Below are 23384 nucleotides of genomic sequence, written 5' to 3'. Positions count from 1 at the left end.
ATCATCCCCGTGCGGGTCACGTGGTGCGCGGCGCCCGTCAATCATCCCCGCGCGGGTCACGTGGTGCGCGGCGCCTGTCAATCATCCCCGCGCGGGTCACGTGGTGCGCGGCGCCTGTCAATCATCCCCGTGCGGGTCACGTGGTGCGCGGCGCCCGTCAATCATCCCCGCGCGGGTCACGTGGTGCGCGGCGCCTGTCAATCATCCTTCCTGCACTCTTTTTTTCGCTTCCTTTTGGAACGGAATCAATCTTCAGCGGCGTAAACATCATAAACCACGATGCTATTCAACATGAGCAAAAGGAAAAGTAACCCGGGATAAAAAAAAACAGAAAATGCTGGAAATCCTCAGCAGGTCAGGCAGCATCGGTGGAGCGAGAATCAGAGTTAACGTTTCAAGACAGAATTGGAAGTAAAGATTTAACAGTTTTTAAGCAAGTACAGAGCAAGGGGAAGGGGTGGGGAAGGAGGGGAGGAAAGAACATAAGGTGGTAAGGTGGAGGGCAGCAGTGATTAAATAACAAAAGGGATGATGGTGCAAGGCAAATAGGGTGATAATGGGATAAGTAAAGAAACAAAAGATGAGTCTAAAGGAGCTGTAAATGGCAACAACAGAACCATTACCAGCAACTGCTGTCCGAAAAAATGGCAGCAGTGGTTATAATCTGAGGTTATTGAAATCAGTGTTGAGGCCAGAAGGTTGTAAAGTGCCCAATCGAAAGATGCAGGGCTGTTCCTCGAAATATCCAGCTAATTTAGATTAACTTTAGATTCCTCGGGCACTGGGACCGGTTCTGGGGGAGGTGGGACCTGTACAGGCTGGATGGGTTGCACCTCAACAGAGCTGGGACCAATGTCCTCGCAGGGAGGTTCAATAGTGCTGTGGGGGAGGGTTTAAACTAATTTGGCAGGGGGATGGGCACCAGGATGTAGCATCGGAAAGGAGAAACAAGGTGCACAAAGGATTGGGAGAGACAGATAGCACTAGGTTAAGAAATAGTACAGTATTAGGTGGGATCAGTCTAAGAGAGGATAGAAGAATGTCTAAGATAGGTTTATGGTGCATGTGTGTAAACGCACAAACTGTGGTAAATAAGGTTGGTGAGTTACAGGCGCAAATAGCCACATGGGAATATGATGTCGTGGTGATAACGGAGACCTGGCTCAAAAAAGGGCAGAATTGGGACTAAATATTCCTGGATACAAGGTGTTCAGGAAAGATAGGGAAGGTAAGAAAGGAAGGGGTGTTGCAGAATTGATTAAGGAGAATATTGCAGTGCTGGAGAGAGAGGATATCCTGTAGGGGTCAAGGACAGAATCTGGTTGGAGTTAAGAAACAATAGAGATGCCATCACACTACTGAGTATTCTATAGGCCACCAACTAGTGGGAAGGATATAGAGGAGCAAATTTGCAGGGATATTACAGAGAGGTGCAAGAGCCATAGAGTAGAGATAATGGGGGTCTTCAATTATCCTAATATAGACTGGGATAGTAATAGTGTAAAGGACAGAGAGGGGGAAGAATTTCTGAAGTGTGTTCAGGAGAACTTTCTTGACCAGTACGTTTCCGGCCCAGTGAGGAAGGAGGCATTGCTGCACTTGGTTCTGGGGAATGAGGCAAGCCAAGTGGAGCAAGTGTCAGTGGGGGGAACATTTGGGGAACAGCAATCATAGTATCATAAGGTTTAGAATAGCTATGGAAAAGGACAAGGACCACTCTAAAGTAAGAAGACTCAATTGGAGGAGGGCCAAATTCAGTGGGATGAGAACAGATCTGGCCCGGGTAAATTGGAATCAAAGATTGGCAGGCAAAACTGTAATTGAACAATTGGTGGCCTTTAAGGAGAAGATGGTTCAGGTACAGTCTAGGTGTATTCCCACGAGGGAGAAAGGTAGGACAATTAAAGCCAGAGCTCACTGGATGACAAAAGAGATAGAGAGTAAGATGAAGCAGAAAAAAGGGGCATATGACAGATGTCAGGTTGATTACACAAGTGAGAACCAGGCAGAATATAGAAAGTTCAGAGGGGAAGTGAAAAAGGAAATAAGAGGGGCAAAGAGAGAGTATGAGAATAGACTGGCGGCAAACATAAAAGGGAATTCAAAGGTCTTCTACAGGCATGTAAACAGTAAACGGGTAGTAAGAGGAGGGGTGGGGCTGATTAAGGACCAAAAAGGAGATCTACTCATGGAGGCAGAGGACATGGCCAAAGTATCTTTGCATCTTTCTTTACCAAGGAAGGAGATGCTGCCAGAGTCTCAGTAAAGGAAGATGTAGATGAGATATTGGATGGGTTAATAATTGATCGAGGAAAGGCTAGCTGTACTTAAAGTAGATAAGTCACCTGATCCGGATGGGATGCGTCCTAGGTTGCTGAGGGAAGTAAGGGTGGAAATTGCGGAGGTACTGGCCATAATTTTCCAAACGTCCTTAGATACGGGAGCGGTGCCAGAGGACTGGAGAATTGCAAATGTTACACCCTTGTTCAAAAAAGGGTGTAAGATAAACCCAGCAACTAGACGGCAGTCAGTTTAACCTCACTGGTGGGGAATCTTTTAGAAACGATAATTTGTTGCTGATATTTTGACCTGTTATTTCTTTTTTTAATTAAGGGTACATTGTGGTGTTGGAGCAGTTTACTCCTCCAGGATGTCAAGTTTCTTGTTCTCTGTTTGTTTTCTGCTCCTCTGGACAGTCCATCCAGTCACAGGTAAACAGTCACCATTTAAATGGAACTGACACCCACGTTTCACAGATCTTGTGTGGATCCTAAGTCTAGGTCAGCGCCCATTTTTCTTCTGAATCAACTAATTACACCAAGCACTCAAACTGTCGTATTCAACCACATTCCTTCTCCCATCCCAGGCAACGGGAAGAGATGTCCTGTCATCTTCAGTTTGTTGCTACTGCAGATTGATACAGATTGGTGGTTCCTAGCTGCTTTTTTTCCAGGAGATGCTATTGCAGCCCTAATAGCCTGGAATACTAATTGTTGCGCTGATATAGAGCCACAGATTAGGAGATCTCTGGTTTGATTTTTCTTCCACTTGAGTGATCTAGTGGGTAACCATTTATAAATGTTTAACTTATTGAATGACAGCATGTATTCAGAAAAGAGAGGTCACGTTTAACCTGCTTCTCATGTTTTCAAAGACATAACTGACAGAGTGGGCAGAGAAAATGTGCTTGATTTTATATAATTGGAGTTTCAGAAAACTTTTGGCAAAATTCCAGATTTGTGATTAACAACTAAGGTAAGGAGTCACAGAATAGGGGGTAAAGTGTGGGACTGGATATAAAATTGCCCTCAAAACTGGAATGGAAAGTAGTCAGAAATAGCAACTATACAGGCTGTAGAGAGATGCTGCCCTATCAAGTACTCATCCCTTACACAGTCCCATCAAGCATTCCCAAGGCAAGCACAGAAAGTGTTAGACAGGGAGTACAGCTCCCTCTGCAAAAAAAAATGTGCCTCAACCCCAATCTCAGAAGAGTGGCCCTTACTGCGCCACTGACATTTTCCCACACTAATCATCCAGGGCTTCTCTGAGTGAGATTCCCAATTCGGGTAAATTTTGTGCTGTGTGCCTGTTGTCACTCAGAAATGGGCTGAGTCTGTTCCAACTCATTTTGCGTAGGACCCTTACAGCCAGAAATCAGATCACTGTTCAACAACAACTTGTATTCCTATAGCACGTTTGACGTGCAGGAGATTGTCACAAGTGCTCAACACATAGGTTGAATCAGGTGCTGGGCAGGAGGTGAAAAGGCAAAAGTGGAGAGAATTGGGATGAAACCAAAGAGAATTGTTGCGTTTTTTTTTGCCAAGGATGTACAAATGAAACATTCTGTAATCAGGTGAAATTGGTTGTAAGGATTTTCTGCTATTCTTTAATTTTGACGTTTGATAACCTGATTTGTGATTTCTAACCTAAGTCACACAATCTGAGCAAGTGTTTAGCCTTCTGTTTTCAGAGGCCAGGCGAGCACAAGAGAGTCTGTGTCAATTCTAAGGTGCAAATAGCGGTAAGAAGGGTGATGGATTTTTGGGTAACAGTATTTTACCAGAGATTGTTCGTATATGGTCACATTCTGCTTTGTAGATCGTGTGGCAAAAAATCAGCGATTTGCCCATCATTGGCACGCAATTCCTGTCAACATTTACAGTCTCGATTCCTTTTACTTTGAAATATCTTGAAAGAAATTTGGAGCTATATTTTAGCTAGGCTGCAACCAGCTAGCAGTCAATCTGAAGCTAGCAGAAATGAGGGGCAGGTCAGGGTTCTGCCACATAAGAAGCAACTGTAAACAATTTTACAACACCAAGTTATAGTCCAGCAATTTTATTTTAAATTCACAAGCTTTCGGAGGCTTCCTCCTTCGTCAGGTGAACGATGTGAAAATGAAATCCTCGAAATGAAATCGCATTTATAATTCACAGAACAAAACAGATAACGTGTAGCGTCACCCCACCAGCGAACAAATGTTATCTGTTTTTAATATAACGGGTCAGTTGCTGTCTTTTCTATGTTTCTACCTCTCTATCTCTGTTTTTTTTTGTTTGTTGTTTTTTTTTGGTGATTTGTATATTCTGAGACCTGGCAGGTAACACCTGTCTGTCTGCACACTGATTGCCTTGGCAACGGGCAGTTGAAAAAACTGTCTGTAATCACCAAGCATTGTTCTGTGAATTATAAATGCGATTTCATTTCGAGGATTTCATTTTCACATCGTTCACCTGACGAAGGAGGAAGCCTCCGAAAGCTTGTGAATTTAAAATAAAATTGCTGGACTATAACTTGGTGTTGTAAAATTGTTTACAATTGTCAACCCCAGTCCATCACCGGCATCTCCACAACATAAGAAGCAATGGAAGCATGTTTCAAGGATCACTTTAACGTTGAGACTTACTGAAGGAGAAGCATCTTTGTAACATTTGGAAATTAGTACATTTTAATTACTGTAAATATGTTTGTACTGACCTGTTTAATGTTCAATTAATATGTCTAGTGGTTTATAGTCTGAGCAGCAGTCTGATAGAGTAAATTATTTCACTCGTCAAAGTTTGTTTGATAATCGCTCCTGTGAAGCACCTTGGGACGTTTTACTACGTTAAAGGCACTGTATAAATGGGAGTTGTTGTACTAATGAGAAGATCATGTGAACTATTACAGTAAGTCAGAGTCCAGTGAGGAGGGTTCCTTATTTGGCACCACCTCTTGACACATTTATCTCAATATTGGGCACACTCTGAGTGATAGTGAACGCAAGGTCCACTTACAGGGGCGTTTGGTGATGCAAAACCCAAGACAAATCTCTAGCATAATGAAAACCCCCAAATGAAATGGGAAGGAAGGGATGAAGTGCAGCATGAGAGAAATGTCTGATCGAGCCGTGGAACAATGTAAATCTCCACGTGCTTGGGTTTTGCCCACCATGTGGTTGGCTGTCCCTCCACGGTACTCAGTGACAGGTTGGTTACAGACAGAAGCCCATTTCTTTTTCCACAATTCTCAGCATAGCTTGTTTCCGGACCTCACACATGGCTGGAGAAATCCATTCTGTTCCATGCCTAGTTCTGAACCATAAAGGAAAATTGTTTGGACATGTCTTATACACCGCAAGCAGAGGGGCTTGTTGTCATTGGAGAAAAACCAAAATGCCCTTTGTTCTTTCTCAGCACAGGATTATGTCCAAGCTGCATACTGCTTACTGAAGGTTCAGCAGGCAGTTAGGAAGGCAAATGGTATGTTGGCCTTCATTGCAAGAGGATTTGAGTACAGGAGCAAGGATGTCTTACTGCAGTTATACAGGACCTTGGTGAGACCACACCTGGAGTATTGTGTGCAGTTGTGGTCTCCTTACCTAAGGAAGGATATACTTGCCATAGAGGGAGTGCAGCGAAGGTTCACCAGACTGATCCCTGGGATGGCAGGACTGTTGTATGAGGAGAGATTGGGTCGACTAGGCCTGTATTCACTAGAGTTTAGAAGAATGAGAGGGGATCTCACTGAAACGTATAAAATTCTGATAGGGCTCGACAGACTGGATGCAGGGAGGATGTTTCCCTGGCTGGGGAGTCTAGAACGAGTGTCACAGTCTCAGGATACGGGGTAGGGCATTTAGGACTGAGATGAGGAGAAATTTCTTCACTCAGGGTGATGAACTGTGGAATTCTCTACCACAGAAGGCTGTGGAGGCCAAGTCACTGAATATATTTAAGAAGGAGATATATAGATTTGTACGCACAAAAGGCATCAAGGGGTATGGGGAGAGAGCGGGAATATGGTATTGAGATAGAGGATCAGCCATGATCATATTGAATGGGGGAGCAGGCTCGAAGGGCCGAATGGCCTACTGTTCCTACTTTCTATGTTAAGCTGAAGTTAGTATCTGCAAGGATCCCCATGTTCCAATATCAATCAACAACTGGGACAGATGCCCTTTACATCTTCCCATCAATACTTTGAGACCAAGAGCTGTAATGCTCACTGGTCAGCCCATTATTCAAGGTGTGAGTACAACACACCAGATCACCAGGTGAATCCGCCAATAATGATTGAGAAATGTCCGGAACAGACACTCTAAGCCTGTCTCTTCCCACCCTATCTAGTACATCGTTGATGACGGTGTTGGATAGGACGGCCAACAGTGGGCCAATCTAGTCTTTGTCCTCTAGAAAGAGATAGATTAATTGAGCCCCCCCACCCCCCCCCCCCCTGCATCTACCCTTGCACAGATACTGAAGCTGGAGTACATATACCAGATAAAATCCAAGATTTAGTCACTTTTCCCGTAGTTTCCAGAGTCTTTGAGGCACTAGTTTGAAAGTTGCAGAATAAGTTACCTTGGAGGACTGTTGAAGCAGCCTGCATAAATTACATATGTTTCTGGAGAGCGAGGAATTAAGGGATACCTTGAGATAAGTGAGGTTTTTTTTGGAGAAAAGGGTGGGCTTGCTAAGTCCGATGTCTTTTTCCTGTTTCTGAAAATGTTGCATTCTTATATTCCACTAGGTGAAGGGAATATTAGACTAGTGTTGCTCAGGGCAGCACTTCATACAAACCCTCTCTCACTGACCAAGGAAGTCAAATCAAGTTTAAGGGCAGATCAGCAAAGCCAAGATTTAAAGAGGTGATGTTTCAGTGTTGTGGCACCATCTCATACACACTCAGAAGGTCCTAAGATTGATTTCCGGTCTCTGCTTACAGTAGGGGCACTGCAGTTAGCTTCAGTGCTTCTGGGTTAGGGAATGAAGTACGTTAGCCAAGGTTCTTGCTCCTAATTACTGTCCAGTGAACATATAAACATCAGGCTTGACTGACTGCCTCAAGTGTAAAGCCTGTTAATTCACACATGAAAAATGGCCATTCGAGGTGATGTACCAGAGGGCAGTCAGCATCTGGAACTGTACCTCAGTAAGAGTTGGTACCTTCACGAGAGGGGGAGACAATTGGAGGTAAAAGCTGCTGTAACAGTTTGTGTTTCTCTTGCATTTTTAGCTGGTAAACCGTGTGATGCCAAGAGTTTTGGTGGGACCTCGGTGGTTTGTGTGTGCAATGCGACGTACTGTGACACGATGGACCCAATAGTGGTCCCAGCGAAGGGCCTTTACCTTTTGTATGAAACCAACAAAGCTGGTAAAAGGCTAGAGAGCAAGACAGGGGAAATCCTGAATGACGCCAAACATCCAGGTGATGCTGAAGTTTGTGTTTATATCAGGGGTACTCACTAAGTCTTGGTCGAAGGCCACAATCTGAAGCAATGACTTGGTGAAGAGAAACTCATTCAGACATTCCTGTTTGTCAACATTGTTTGTATAGTTGCTAATACCTGTGTATCTTTATTCAATTAACAAAACTAACGCACTGTGACCATAGTGCAATATCCCTCCTTGACTTGTCTGTAGCTTTTAACACAGTTGACCACACCATCCTCCTCCAACACCTCTCCTCTGTTGTCCAGCTCAGTGAGACTTCCACCTACGTAATATTGCCCATCTCCGCCCCTGCCTCAGTTCATCTGCTGTTGAAATCCTCATCCAGGCCTTTGTTACTTCTAGACTCGACTGTTCCAATGCTCTCCTGGCTGACCTCCCACCTTCACTCAGTAAACTTGAGCTCATCCAAAACTCTGCTGCCCGTATCCTAACTCGCACCAAATCCCGTTCTCCCATCATCCCCTATGCTCGCTGACCTACACTGGCTCCCGATCCTCGATTTTAAAATTCTCATCCTTGCTTTCAAATTCCTCCATGGCCTCACCCCTTCCCTATCTCTGTAACCTCCTCCAGCCCTACAACCGGCCGAGATCTCTGCGCTCCTCCAATTCTGGCCTCTTGCGCATTCCTGATTTTAACCATTGGCGGCCGTGCCTTCGGCTGCCTAGGCCCTAAGTTCTGGAATTCCCTCCCTAAACCTCTCTACCTCTCTCTCCTGCTTTAAGTTGCTCCTTAAAACCTCCCTCTTTGACCAAGCTTTTGGTCACCTGTCCTAATATCTCTCTATGTGGCTTGGTGTCACTTTTTGTCTGATATCACTCCTGTGAAGCACCTCGGGACGTTTTACTACATTGAAGACGCTGTATAAATGGGAGTTGCTGTTGTTGCCCTCACTTGCCTATCTGATCGTAGCCAGAGAATCTCCAGCAGTGCCTTCTCTTCCCTCCCCTGCTCCATTACCTCCAGAATCCCCCAAGGATTTATCGTTGGCCTCCTCCTCTTCCTCATCTACGTGCTACCCCTTGGTAACATCATCCACAGACGTGGAGTCAGGTTCCACACGTACGCTGATGACACCCAGCACGACCTTCCCACCATCTCTTTCAACCCTCCCCCATCCCCCCCCCCCCCAGCTGCCTCTGTGCTGTCAAGCTGATTGTGAGACAAGCGGTCTTGGATGAGCCACAATTTCCTTCAGCTCATCAGTGGAAAGATCAAAGCCATTGTTTTCGGCCCCTGCCACAAACTCCATACCTTTGCCCCATCCCCCTTCTCGGCCATTGTCTCAGGCTGAACCAGACTATTCAGCCCCAGAACATTGCTGCAGGAGTTCCTCAGGGCAGTGTCCTAGGCCCAACCATCTTCAGCTGCTTCATCAATGACCTTCCCTCCATCATAAGGTCAGAAATGGGGATGTTCGCTGATGATTGCACAGTGTTCAGTTCCATTCGCAACCCTCAGATAATGAAGCAGTCCGAGCCTGCATGCAGCAAGACCTGGACAACATCCAGGCTTGGGCTCATAAGTGGCAAGTAACATTCGCGCCAGACAAGTGCCAGGCAATGACCATCTCCAACAAGAGAGAGTCTAACCACCTCCCCTTGACATTACCATCGCCGAATCCCCCACCATCAACATCCTGGGGGTCACCATTGACCAGAAACTTAACTGGACCAGCCACATAAATACTGTGGCTACAAGAGCAGGTCAGAGGCTGGGTATTCTGCGGCGAGTGACTCACCTCCTGACTCCCCAAAGCCTTTCCACCATCTACAAGGCACAAGTCAGGTGTGTGATGGAATACTCTCCACTTGCCTGGATGAGTGCAGCTCCAACAACACTCAAGAAGCTCGACACCATCCAGGACAAAGCAGCCCACTTGATTGGTACCCCATCCACCACCATAAACATTCACTCCCTTCACCACCGGCGCACAGTGGCTGCAGTGTGTACCATCCACAGGATGCACTGCAGCAACTCGCCAAGGCTTCTTTGACAGCACCTCCCAAACCCACGACCTCTACCACCTAGAAGGACAAGGACAAGGGCAGCAGGCACATGGGAACACCACCATCTGCAGGTTCCCCTTCAAGTCACACACCATCCCGACTTGGAAATATATCGCCGTTCCTTCATCGTCGCTGGGTCAAAATCCTGGAACTCCCTTCCTAACAGCACTGTGGGAGAACCTTCACCACACGGACTGCAGCGGTTCAAGAAGGCGGCTCACCACCACCTTCTCAAGGGCAATTAGGGATGGGTGATAAATGCCGGCCTCGCCAGCGACACCCACATCTCATGAACGAATAATAAAAAAAAAATTCCTAGTTAGACCACATCTGCAGGTATTGTGTTCAGTTCAGGCCACTGCACCTTAGGAAGGATATATTGGCCTTGGAGGGAGTGCAGTGTAGATTTACGAGAATGATACCGGGACTCCAAGGGTTAAATTACGAGGCGAGATTACACACACTGTTGTATTCCCTGGAATTTAGAAAATTAATGGGGTGATTTGATCGAAGTTTTCAAGATATTAAGGGATATGGGGCTACGATGGGTATATGGAGTTAGGTCATAGATCAGCCATGATCTCATTGAATGGCTGAACAGGCTGAAGGGGCTGAATGGCCTCCTCCTGTTCCTACATTCCTATTCGCAGACTTTGAGACTATCATCCCCGTCACAAAGACCGCCTACTTCCACCTCAGTATTATCGCCCGTCTCCGCCCTGCCTCAGCCCATCTGGTCCTGAAACCCTCAACCATGATTTTTGTCCTCTGCAGATTTCACCACTGACGTACTCTTGTGGCAGCCCTCCTGTCCTTACCCCCCCCTTCATAAACTTCAGCTCATTCAAAACTCACACTCTGCCACTTGTACCCTAACCTGCACCAGGTCCCACTCACCCATCATACCCCAGTCCTTGTCGACCTACACTGACTCCCTATCCCCCAACACATATCTTCAGTCCCTTTAAGGGTTCATATCACCCTATCTCTTGTAACCTCCTCCAGCCTTGGATCCCTCCATGTACCCTTCAATCCTCTCATTCTGGCCTTTTATGAATCGATGGCTGAGCTGGAGATTGCTGGGGTGTCTGTCCAGATCCCTGAGTTTTCCTTTAAAACCGTCTTCAGTTCCTTTAATGATGACGTGTTTTCCTAGGTCTGAAGCTAACCTTTGACACAAAGAAGAAATTCCAGTGGATGAAAGGATTTGGTGGAGCAGTGACGGACGCTGCGTCCATTAACATTCTGTCTCTTTCTGTCGGAGCCCAGGGAAATCTCCTCAGATCTTACTTCTCTGAAAAAGGTTTGTGTGAAACTGAATTAAAATCAAGCCATGCTGCAATGTAACGAGAATCATGAGTGTTGCAATGGTATCATTATTCACTCGCTGCCCACACCTCATGCTCAGCCTTTGTGCTGGATACTCTGTCTTTTTCTGGGTATCCCTATCTACACTACAGGAAAGCTCACGTCTGCAAACACTGACATTGCTATGGAATTTTGTTGAATATTTCAGTAGAAATACAATCCACGTATTACACAAGAAACTGCCTCAATCTGCTCACCTTCAACCCCACTTACCCACAATGAGGAAAGCTGAATAGTGTAGAGAGAGTTTGAGGCATCACCAAACTATGTAATATTGGAAATGAGATAAACCCAGAATATTATTTCAAAGTCGGATTGGTAGAATGAGACTACATCACTGTAATTGGTAAAAAGTAAATTTAAAACTGACATTAGAAAGAACTTCTTAGTCAAAGTGTGATAAATGTTTGGAATAATCTGCCAGACAGATCCATGGAGACAAAACATTTGGGGTATTGAAAATGCATTTGATGCTAGGCTCGGAGTGTTTGGGTGTTGGAGGGAAGAGCTGAGTGGCATTTCCTTATCCATGACCATCTGTATACTTACAGTGTGGGGGAATTGACATTCTCCGACTGCGTTCAACTCATTTCCAATTTTTCTTTTACTGGAACATTGAATATCTGTGGTGGCTGCAAAGGGAAGGTACAATGTGAGGGGTGTAGTCTGCCCAGTGTATTGTGAAGGGGAAGGTACAATGTGAGGGGTGTAGTCTGCCCAGTGTATTGTGAAGGGGAAGGTACAATGTGAGGGGTGTAGTCTGCCCAGTGTATTGTGAAGGGGAAGGTACAATGTGAGGGGTGTAGTCTGCCCAGTGTATTGTGAAGGGGAAGGTACAATGTGAGGGGTGTAGTCTGCCCAGTGTATTGTGAAGGGGAAGGTACAATGTGAGGGGTGTAGTCTGCCCAGTGTATTGTGAAGGGGAAGGTACAATGTGAGGGGTGTAGTCTGCCCAGTGTATTGTGAAGCCCCAGCACTTGCCCCATAGGTTTCCACCAATGTCATTTCCTGCCCAGTTCCACAATGACCACCCTCATGTTTCCTGAACCTGTAGTGAAGGAAACATGGCGAATTTTCAATACATTGCTTCGATGGGGAAGGAGCTGTCACTGTCAGTCTGCTTCAGTCTATATAACCACAATCTCCCAGCTGTGTAAACCAAATCAACTCTTCTCAGCCTTGAAGCACCGTCTGTCCCGACCCGTCTGGGCGCACCGTCTGTCCCGACCCGTCTGGGCGCACCGTCTGTCCCGACCCGTCTGGGCGCACCGTCTGTCCCGACCCGTCTGGGCGCACTTTCGATGTGCTTCTTTATTAATGTTTCTCCTTCACTCCAGTAAAATGAAAACTGAACTTCAACCTCAGGCAGGGCTGAAAGGAAAGAGAAATATAACTTCTTAATGTTTCCAATTTTCCCAAATGTAGGTATTGAGTACAATATTATCCGTGTGCCAATGGCGAGCTGTGATTTTTCTACACACGTGTACACGTATGACGACCATCCTGAAGACCTGAGTCTGCAACACTTCAGTCTGACAGAGGAGGACATCAAACTGAAGGTGAAACATTTCACCTCCTTTTGAGATTTAAATGGAGAAATGTATGGAACCAAGTTTACCATTGAAATTGGGGAGGCGGTATCAAGTTAGAGGGCAGCCCCTTGGCAGGACTCCTCACTCAGCCAGGACAGTCAGCCATTACCTCTTTATTTGAGGTAATTTTGATCATCTATTTAAATGTTTGATCACCTAGTTAAATGAGCAAGGAGGTCTTGCTGCAATTATATAGGGCTCTGGTGAGACCGCACCTGGAGTACTGTGTACAGTTTTGGTCTCCTTACCTAAGGAAGAATATACTTGCCTTAGAGGGGGAGCAACACAGGTTCACTAGATTGATTCCTGGGATGAGAGGATTGTCCTATGAGGATTGTGTAGAATGGGCCTAAACTCTCTGGAGTTTAGAAGATTGTAAACAATTTTACAACACCAAGTTATAGTCCAGCAATTTTATTTTAAATTCACAAGCTTTCAGAGGCTTCCTCCTTCGTCAGGTGAACGATGTGAAAATCGTTCACCTGAGGAAGGAGGAAGCCTCCGAAAGCTTGTGAATTTAAAATAAAATTGCTGGACTATAACCTGGTGTTGTAAAATTGTTTACAATTGTCAACCCCAGTCCATCACCGGCATCTCCACATCACGAGTTTAGAAGAATGAGAGGTGATCTCATTGAAACATATACAATTCTTAGAGGCTGTTTCCCCCTGGCTGGAGAGTCTAGAACTAGGGGTCAGTGGCTCAGAATAAGGGGTCGGCCATATAAGACTGAGATAAGGAGGAATTTCTTCACTCAGAGGGTTGTGAATCTTTGGAATTCTCTACCCCAGAGGGCTGTGGATGCTGAGTCATTGAGTATATTCAAGGCTGAGATCAATAGATTTTTGGACTCTGGGGCGATCAAGGGATATGGGGATCGGGCGGGAAAGTTGAGTTGAGGTCGAAGATCAGCCATGATCTTATTGAATGGCGGAGCAGGCTCGAGGGGCCGAATGGCCTACTCCTGCTCCTATTTCTTGTGTTACTTTCCAAGAGATGCCTTTAAAATCACCCAATGCTTCTGAATATTCCAATCTCATTTTTATTTGTTTTTTTTCTAAATAGATCCCAATAATCCAGCAGGCCCAGGCGATGTCCAGGCGCCCATTATCCTTATTTGCAAGTCCGTGGTCCGCTCCCCCCTGGATGAAAACAAGCAATTCAACGATTGGGAAGGGGACCCTGAGAGGGGAGCCCGGGGGAAAATACTACCAGTCATGGGCAAACTACTTCATCAGGTGAGAGAGGCACAATGTGATTGGATCAGCTCCTGTGGAGAGTGTTATTCTGCCCCCTTCTCCCCTCCCACAGATGCAACATCTTCTCACCAAATGTGCAACAGCATCACCTACTCAGGGCTCTGCTAACATTGATGTGAAGACCGACCAGAAGATGCAAGGTCCACCACCAGGCAGCCAGGCTTGGTTCTCAGTCCCTGATAGCGTCTCACTGTCTCTCACCTTCCCCAATGATCCAGTGTAAGATCAGGGGGGCCCAGCTGTATTCAGCATCCCACCACTTGATACTGAGTGATTCTCTTCTTTAATCAGGATTAAAATATGTTGAATTTGAAACTTGCAGCTCAAAAAACACCAGTAATTTTTCTGCTCCTGCTTCTGGACACTGATCTGAGCATTACTTCTCACAAGTTGTTAATCTCTTTATAAAAGAATTACACACAGGAAAGTAATTTAGGAAAATCCACCCATTTCTCAGTCAGTGGTAATGTATTAGTAACTTTGTTACCGAGCACTGCATTCCTTATCTTCACAATTTCTTCCCGTGTTTCCTCGCCCTTTGTAAACTTCCACACGGCCTGTTTAACCTGTGGGGTATGAAATTCTCCAACCTGTTCTCCCCACAATTCCCCCCGCCCCCACTCTCCTTTGCTCAGCACCTCCCCACCACATGCCAGTGATCGAGAACACCACACAATGAATGATCAGCACAGCAGGGGCTTTGACTCATACATGCTGCATTTGAATGATCATCCCTTGAACAAATGGGACAATTTAGGTAAAGGTTTAAACAATTTAATCTTATACCAGAATTAGACAAATCACTAGTTTATTTTATTGTCCATTTCCTATCAATCTTGTTCCAATGTTTCATAGTCGGATATTCTCTCTCTCTCTCTCTCTCTCCAGGTTTCTGGATGAATATGCAAAACACAACCTCACTTTCTGGGCAGTGACAACACAGAATGAACCCACCACAGGGATGATACCTGACTACAGCTTCCAGTGCATGGGATTCACAGCAGAAATGCAGCGGGATTTCATTGTGCTTAACCTGGGGCCTGCTTTACAGAACAGTGCTCACAAGAACGTGCAGCTTATGATTTTAGATGACCAGAGAATTTTGTTGCCATACTGGGCCAAAGTGGTGAGTGTGATTTGAGAATAGGAATCAGAAATGACAGTGGGGTTTAACTGAATCTAAAAATCAGCTTTTTATTAGTAACTAAGTAAGAACGATTGAGGAGGGCTTCCAGTATAGGAAAGTTTGCATTAGCAAGTGCTGAAATTTATCAACAAAATCTCCCAGTTATGTAACCCATATTGACTGATCCCAGCTTAGTCTCCAGAGTCCACAATCTGGGGCAGTTTTTATATCCCTTAATGTTTCTCCTTCATTCTAGTGAAGTGAAATGAAAATCAATCCCGGCCGCGGAGCTCGGGCGAAGACCCCGGCCGCGGAGCTCGGGCGAAGACCCCGGCCGCGGAGCTCGGGCGAAGACCCCGACTGTTGTGGGTACTGAGCACAAAACATACCTTCGTACAATGTAATAATATGACCGGACCTGGTGGGGAAGGTCTGAGCAAACTGGTGGAGGGTGAGGGGGTGGAGGGCGAGGGGTGGGAGGCGAGGGGTGGGAGGCGAGGGGTGGGAGGCGAGGGGGTGGGGGGGTGCAGTCTTGATCTGTAAATTCCATCAATGCATTAGGTGCATTTTTCTCTGCCCTGATCTCAACTTGGGCAAAATTTAAAGCGGGTGACAAACATCCAAACCCCCCCGCCCCCCAAAAAACCCCCTCCCCAAAACCCCCCAGAGAATCAGCCTGAGTTTTTGTCTGGATATCCAGTCTGCTCCATCCTGGGTGTGACGGAGTCTCACCACACACTGGCTCTAAAACGTTTTCCTCTTTGCTCGATCAGGTCTTGGACGATGTTCACACAGCTCAGTACGTGGATGGAATCGCTGTTCACTGGTATGTGGACCAGCTGACTCCGGCTGATAAAACCTTAGGTACCACCCATCACCTGTACCCAGAATATTACCTGTTTGCCACTGAGGCCTGCACCGGATACTTGCCCTGGGAACACACAGTACTCCTGGGCAGTTGGGAACGAGGCACCATGTATAGCCATGACATCATTCAGGTGAGTGGGCTGGGGAAGGGAAGCTTCTGAGTGCTTTCGACGCTGAGGGAGAGGACGTCGGAATAAAAGGCAGTGCAGTGTGTCCGAGCCGCATTGCACAGTAAACCCGGAGAGTGATGGTAGCATTCTGGTACATGTCACACAGTTAGTTAGTTATTTAATTTATGATAGCTGTGTGCTATCTCAAGGAGGCATTACCCCTTATTCCCACTCACTGCCTCCTGGTGTCTGGTTAACAGAGCATTGAAGCTGGCTACAGAGCAAATACAACCTGTGCCTCAATTGGCCTCAGCACACCACCAGCCAATGGAGAGAAAAATCACACTAGTTTCTTTATGATCATTAGCCAGTTACTCTCTACAATCATAGAATCATAAAAATGATACAGCACAGAAAGAGGCCATTCGACCCATCAGGCCTGTGTCAGCTCTTTGAAAGAGCTATCCAATTAGTCCCACTCCCCTGTCCTTTCCCCATAGCCCTCTATATTTTTACCCTTCAAGTATTTATCCAATCCCCTTTTGAAAGTTGTTATTGAATCTGCTTCCACTGCCCTTTCAGGCAGTGCATTCCACATCATAACCACTTGCTGTGTAAAAAAATTTTCCTCAGATCGCATCTGGTTCTTTTGCCAGTCACCTTAAATCTGTGTCCTCTGGTTACCGATATTTCTGCCACTGGAAAACAGTTTCTCCTTATTTACCATCAAAACCGTTCATGATTTTGAACACCGCTATTAAATCTCCTCTTTACTTTCTCTGCTCTAAGGTGAACAACCCCAGTTTCTCCAGTCTATCCACATAACTGAAGTCCCTCATCCCTGGCACCATTCTAGTAAATCTCTTCTGCACCCTCTCTAAGGCTTTGACATCCTTTCTAAAGTGCAGTGCCCAGAATTGAACGCAATACTCCAGCTGAGGCCTAACCAGTGTTTTATAAAAGTTTAACATAACTTCCATGCTTTTGTACGCTATGCCTCTATTTACAAAGCCCAGGATCCCATAATGCTTTTTTGACAGCCTTCTCAACTTGTGCTACCACCTTCAAAGATTTGTGCACATACACCCCCAGGTCTCTCTGTTCCTGCACTCCCTTTAAAATTGTACCATTTAGTTTATATTGTCTGTCCTCATTCTTCCCCCCAAAATGTAGCACTTTATACTTCTCTGCGTTAAATTTCATCTGCCATATGTCTGCTCATTTCACCAGTCTGTCTCTGTCCTCCTGAAGTCTGTTCCTATCCTCCAAATTGTCATCTGCAAACTTTGAAATTATACCCTGTATACTTAAGTCTAGGCCATTAATATATATCAAAAAGAGCAGTGGTCCTAATACCGACCCCTGGGTAACACCATTGTAAACTTCACTCCAGTCCGAGAAACAACCATTCACCACTACTCTCTGCTTTTTGTTCCTCAGCCAATTTTGTGCTGCCACTGTCCCTTTAATCCACGGGCTTTAATTTTGCTAACAAGTCTATTATGTGGTACTTCATCAAATGCTTTTTGAAAGTCCATATACAACATCAACCGCACTACCTCATCAACCCTCTGTTACTTCATCAAAGAATTCAATCAAATTAGTCAAACATGATTTTCCTTTAACAAATCCATGCTGACTTTCATTTATTAACCCACTTTTCCAAGTGCCAATTAATTTTATCTCAGATAATTGTCTCTAAAAGTTTCCCCACCACCGACGTTAGGCTGACTGGCCTGTAATCGCCAGGTTTATCCCTCTCCCCTTTTTTGAACAGGATGTATCATTTGGAATCCTCTGTCATCACTCCCATTTTTAAGGAGGATTGGAAGATTGTGGCCAGAGCCTCTGCTATCTCCACCCTTACTCCCCATGCCAGTCTAGGATGTATCTCATCTGGACCGGGTGACTTTCTACTTTGAATGCTGCCAACCTTTTAAGTCCCTCTTTATCTATTTCTACCTATCTAATTTCTCTCCCTCCTCCTCCTTTACTGTGACATTGGCACTATCCTCTTCTTTAGTGAAGAGAGATGCAAAGTACTCATTTAGTGCCTCAGCCATGCCCTCTAACTCAAGATGATGATCTCCTTTTTGGTCCCTAATCAGCTCCACCCTTCCTTTGACTATTTATATGTCTACAGAGCAGCAGCAAGGGAATGGGTGAACTAGACATGGAGTAAACCTTGCTCCGAGGAGAGAAATCACGGTGTGAAAGTCTGATGATCGGGTGTGAAAGTCTGATGATCGGGTGTGAAAGTCTGATGATCGGGTGTGAAAGTCTGATGATCGGGTGTGAAAGTCTGATGATCGGGTGTGAAAGTCTGATGATCGGGTGTGAAAGTCTGATGATCGGGTGTGAAAGTCTGATGATCGGGTGTGAAAGTCTGATGATCGGGTGTGAAAGTCTGATGATCGGGTGTGAAAGTCTGATGATCGGGTGTGAAAGTCTGATGATCGGGTGTGAAAGTCTGATGATCGGGTGTGAAAGTCTGATGATCGGGTGTGAAAGTCTGATGATCGGGTGTGAAAGTCTGATGATCGGGTGTGAAAGTCTGATGATCGGGTGTGAAAGTCTGATGATCGGGTGTGAAAGTCTGATGTTAGGGTGTGAAAGTCTGATATTTATGTTGTTTCTGATCCCCCCCCCCCTTCCAACATGCTCTCCAGGATCTGAATTATTTTGTAGCCGGTTGGACAGATTGGAACATTGCCTTGGACTTGAGAGGTGGACCGAACTGGGTGAAGAACTTTGCGGACAGTCCGGTCATTGTGGACAGTGGTCAGGACAAGTTCTACAAACAGCCCATGTTCTACCACATGGCGCACTTCAGGTAAGATGCATTTGTCTTACATGTGATACAAGTCCACATTTTGTGGTGTTTGCACAGTTGCAGTTAGACATACTGGGTACCAAATAAAACCAAGTAAACATTCCCTGCCGTTACTGGTGCTCATCAAACACTGCGCAGTGTGATGGGACTTTATACTGAAAATATGTTCCATTTGCAACATTATCCCCACAACCCAGAGGTAGACACTAGAGAGATCCCAGCACTAACCTCATGCAGGTGGGTGGCTGATAAGGGAAGAAGATCTGTCTGATCTTTGCTTTGTTAGTAGAGGGTAAGAACCACGTGTTGTTTTACTGTCACTTCTTCTGTTTGTTTCTCATTCCTGCCTTCGCTGAGTGTTCAGTTGCACCCTAGGATCTCCATGTGTCCTCGCTCCTCCTACCTGTCTCCCACAGTGTGTGTCTCATCCTGACCTACCTTCAGCAGGCCTGCAGGAACATACTTGCCGTCTGCTATTTAATCAAGTGTCGGAAAAAGTCGACAAAAGCGAGGACTGAATATCTCAACGTCATCTTGTTCTCACCGACTAGGTGAGAGACACGACTGTTGGGGGTTGCAAGGTCTTTACCCAGTTTGAACAGTTTCCTTTTTTCTGCAGTAAGTTTGTTCCTGAGGGCTCTCGGCGTGTTGGACTTGATGCCAGTGCTGCGACTGAGCTGGAAAGTGTTGCATTCCTCCGCCCAGACGGGACTGCGCTCGTCAACGTACTGAACCGGTGAGAAACTGGTGTTAAAAAGAAAATTTTCACCTGTTTCTATATGAAATGTTTAATAAAATGACAGTCATTTTACAAACACTGTCTTCTGTTTGAGGAACAGGAGCAAGTTCCATACATTTCTCCCCTGTATTATTGCAATTCCATTTTCCCTCAGGAATAGCACAGCTGCTTAACATTCTCCATTACAGCTGGCTGAATTTCTGATCTCGCCCAAGAGAATTCTGTTAACTGGCAGTTCCTTCGAGTTAGAATTGAGGCCGCTGTTTAAATGTATTTTCCTGATCGCACCGCACCGTGGCAATGAATACAGTGACTAACTCGGCTACAGGCAGAACCTTGGTTTAGCCATCTCGAATGTAGAAGTGGTTCCTCCCACTAACATTGCACGGGTCACACTGAAAGGTAACCAAACTGATACCTTGGATTAGGCACCTATGGTTCGAGAAACTAGTAATGTTTACATTGGAGGAGAGAACACGAGGGAAATCTTTGTGAATTATACAAGGTTATGAAAGGTACAGATAAACTGAAATCTATTAAATTTAATCACAATCTCAACAACCAGAGTTCTGGATTGGGGCTGAGGACAGAGAAGCTGAACAGACAGCTTGACTGCAAGTACTTTAAGCAGAGTGGTAAGTATATGAACAGAGAGTCCGCACAGACTATGGAAGCACATACTGTTGGCAAATTCAAGAGGCAGCTGGATAGATATTTGGCAGAGAAAATAATTAATTGTTAGAGAGTGTAGCCTATAGTACTTTTCAAACTTTGGGACCGACCAGATGGGCTGAAATGGTCATTTTCAGTCCTGTACAGTATTGAATGATGTAAATGATTCCCTTTTACCCAGTGACAGACACACGCACAAGCCATGCAGTACCAAACATCAATAAATTATATCATTTTACCTAGTGTCCACAAGTAGAATTTTAAGAGATGATGGGATTTTTTTCACTTCCTATTTTCAGGACCCCAAAGGACATTGATTTTATGATCTGGGACTTAGAGCTCGGCTACATTGAAGCACGTTCAACTGCGGAGTCTATACAGTCTTATTTATGGAAACGGCATTAAATCTTTCGCAAGATATGGCAGTGGAGTCAAGTCACCCCCGATGGGAAGAACTGTTAATTGTACAATGCTATTAATTAACGTAAGAAATAGGAGCAGGAGTAGGCCATTCAGCCCCTCGAACCTGCTCTGCCGCTCAATTAGATCATGGCTGATCTTCTACCTCAACTCCACTTTCCGAATCCCATATCCCTCGATTCCCTTAAAAGTCCAAGAATCTATCGATCTCAGCCTTGAATATATTCAACGACTCAGCATCCACAGCCCTCGGGTAGAGAATTCCAAATATTCACAACCCTCAAAGTGAAGAAATTCCTCCTCATCTCAGTCCTAAATGGCCGACCCCTTATCCTGAGACTATGCCCCCTAGTTCTAGACTCTCCAGCCAGGGGAAACAGCCTCTCAGCATCTACCCGGTCAAGCCCTCTAAGAATTTTACACATTTCAATCCCCTCTCATTCTTCTAAACTCCAGAGAGTATAGGCCCATTATACACAATCTCGCCTCATAGGACAACCCTCTCATCCCAGGAATCAATCTAGTGAACCTTTGTTGCACCGCCTCCAAGGCAAGTCTATCCTTCCTTAGATAAGGAGACCAAAACTGCACACAGTACTCCAGGTGAGGTCTCACCAAAGCCCTGTACAATTGTAGCAAGACTTCCTTACTCTTGTACTCCAACATGCCATTTGCTTTCCTAATTGCTTGCTGTACCTGCATGTTAACTTTCTCTGTTTCATGTACAAGAACACCCAAATCTCTCTGAACACCAACATTTAATAGTTTCTCACCATTTAAAAAATATTCCGCTTTTCTATTCTTCCTACCAAAGTGGATAATTTCACATTTCCCCATATTATACTCCATCTGCCACCTTCTTGCCCACTCACGTAGCCTGTCTATATCCCTTTGCAGCCTCTTTGTATCCTCCTCACAGCTTACTTTCCCACCTAGCTTTGTATCAGCAAACTTGGATACATTACACTCGGTCCCTTCATCTAAGTCATTAATATAGATTGTAAATAGCTGAGGCCCAAGCACTGATCCTTGCGGCACCCCATTAGTTACAGCCTGCCAACCTGAGAATGACCCATTTATCCCTACTCTCTGTTTTCTGTCCTATAACCAATCCTCTATCCATGCTAATATATTACCCCCAACACCATGAGCTCTTACCTTGTGTAACAACCTTTTATGTGGCACCTTATCGAATGCCTTTTGAAAACCCAAATATACGACATCCACTGGTTCCCCTTCATCTACCCTGCTAGTTACATCCTCAAAAAACTCTAATAAATTTGTCAAACACGATTTCCCTTTCATAAAACCATGTTAACTCTGCCTGATCATATTATGATTTTCTAAGTGCCCTGTTACCACTTCCTTAATAATGGATTCCAGCATTTTCCTGACGACCAATGTCAGGCTAACTAGCCTGTAGTTCCCTGTTTTCTCTCTCCCTCCCTTCTTGAATAGCGGGGTAACATTTGCTACCTTCCAGTCCACTGGGCTCGTTCCAGAATCTAGAGAATTTTGGAAGATCATACCCAATGCATCCACTATCTCTGCAGCCATCTCTTTTAGAACCCGAGGACGTAGGCCATCAGGTCCAGGGGATTTGTCCGCTTTTAGTCCCATTAGTTTGTCCAGTACTTTTTCTTTACTAATATTAATTACTTTAAATTCCTCACTACCATTAAACCCTTGGTCCCCACTATTTCTGGTATGTTTTGCCTGGTAAGTTTTTTTGAGGTTGTAATTACATGAATCTCAATTAATTTGTGTGTTTTGGTCCATTGTTCTCTCTGCTGCTGTTTATACTGTTTCACCTGGTGTTACTCCGGGGAGAGGCCGGGCCCACGGGGAGGGCGGGGGGAGGGGGAGGCCGGGCCCACGGGGAGGGCGGGGGGGGGGAGGCCGGGCCCACGGGGAGGGCGGGGGGAGGCCGGGCCCACGGGGAGGGCGGGGGGAGGCCGGGCCCACGGGGAGGGCGGGGGGAGGCCGGGCCCACGGGGAGGGCGGGGGGAGGCCGGGCCCACAGGGGGGGGGGGGGGGAGGGCCCACAGGGGGGGGGGGAGGCCGGGCCCGGGGTGATAATTTGAGCGGCGGTGGAAGATTCTGGGCTCTCGGACTTCCCGCCGCCACAGATGAGGCCGAGGGTCTGACCCTCCTCCCATGGTGCAGTGCGGGGTCTGACTCTCCTCCCGTGGTGCAGTGCGGGGTCTGACTCTCCTCCCGTGGTGCAGTGCGGGGTCTGACTCTCCTCCCGTGGTGCAGTGCGAGGGTCTGACTCTCCTCCCATGGTGCAGTGCGAGGGTCTGACTCTCCTCCCATGGTGCAGTGCGGGGTCTGATTCTCCTCCCGTGGTGCAGTGCGAGGGTCTGACTCTCCTCCCATGGTGCAGTGCGGAGGTCTGACTCTCCTCCCATGGTGCAGTGCGGGAGGGGGTCTGACTCTCCTCCCATGGTGCAGTGGGGGGGGGGGGGGGGTCTGACCCTCCTCCCATGGTGCAGTGCAGGAGTCTGACCCTCCTCCCATGTTGCAGTTCGGGAGTCTGACACTCCTCCCATGGTGCAGTGCGGGGGTCTGACACTCCTCCCATGGTGCAGTGCGGGGGTCTGACTCTCCTCCCATGGTGCAGTGCGGGGGTCTGACTCTCCTCCCATGGTGCAGTGCGGGGGTCTGA

At 46.1% G+C, this 23384-nt stretch overlaps 1 protein-coding gene across 3 annotated transcripts; it reads left to right on the top strand.

Annotated features, from left to right (window-relative positions):
* Positions 1-212: 212 nt before the first annotated feature.
* On the top strand, positions 213-22476 carry gba1 (glucosylceramidase beta 1). Of its 3 annotated transcripts, none has more exons than XM_067975799.1 (11): positions 213-354; positions 2614-2711; positions 7504-7695; positions 10887-11033; positions 12524-12657; positions 13756-13928; positions 14838-15075; positions 15849-16073; positions 18722-18885; positions 19505-19621; positions 20596-22476. In XM_067975799.1, exons 1-11 carry the CDS (start codon positions 335-337, stop codon positions 20699-20701), a joined length of 1614 nt encoding a protein of 537 aa, XP_067831900.1. In that variant the 5' UTR covers positions 213-334; the 3' UTR covers positions 20702-22476. The 3 variants fall into 3 exon arrangements, with proteins under 3 accessions (XP_067831900.1, XP_067831899.1, XP_067831901.1); XM_067975798.1 differs by having other exon boundaries at positions 213-411; XM_067975800.1 differs by lacking the exon at positions 213-354 and adding an exon at positions 922-952.
* The last annotated feature ends 908 nt before the right edge of the window (positions 22477-23384 follow it).

This window comes from Heptranchias perlo, chromosome 44 (assembly GCF_035084215.1).
Source record: "Heptranchias perlo isolate sHepPer1 chromosome 44, sHepPer1.hap1, whole genome shotgun sequence".
Classification (NCBI taxonomy): Eukaryota; Metazoa; Chordata; class Chondrichthyes; order Hexanchiformes; family Hexanchidae; genus Heptranchias; species Heptranchias perlo.
Note: the sequence above shows the minus strand (reverse complement) of the source record. Positions and strands in the feature narration are given on the sequence as shown.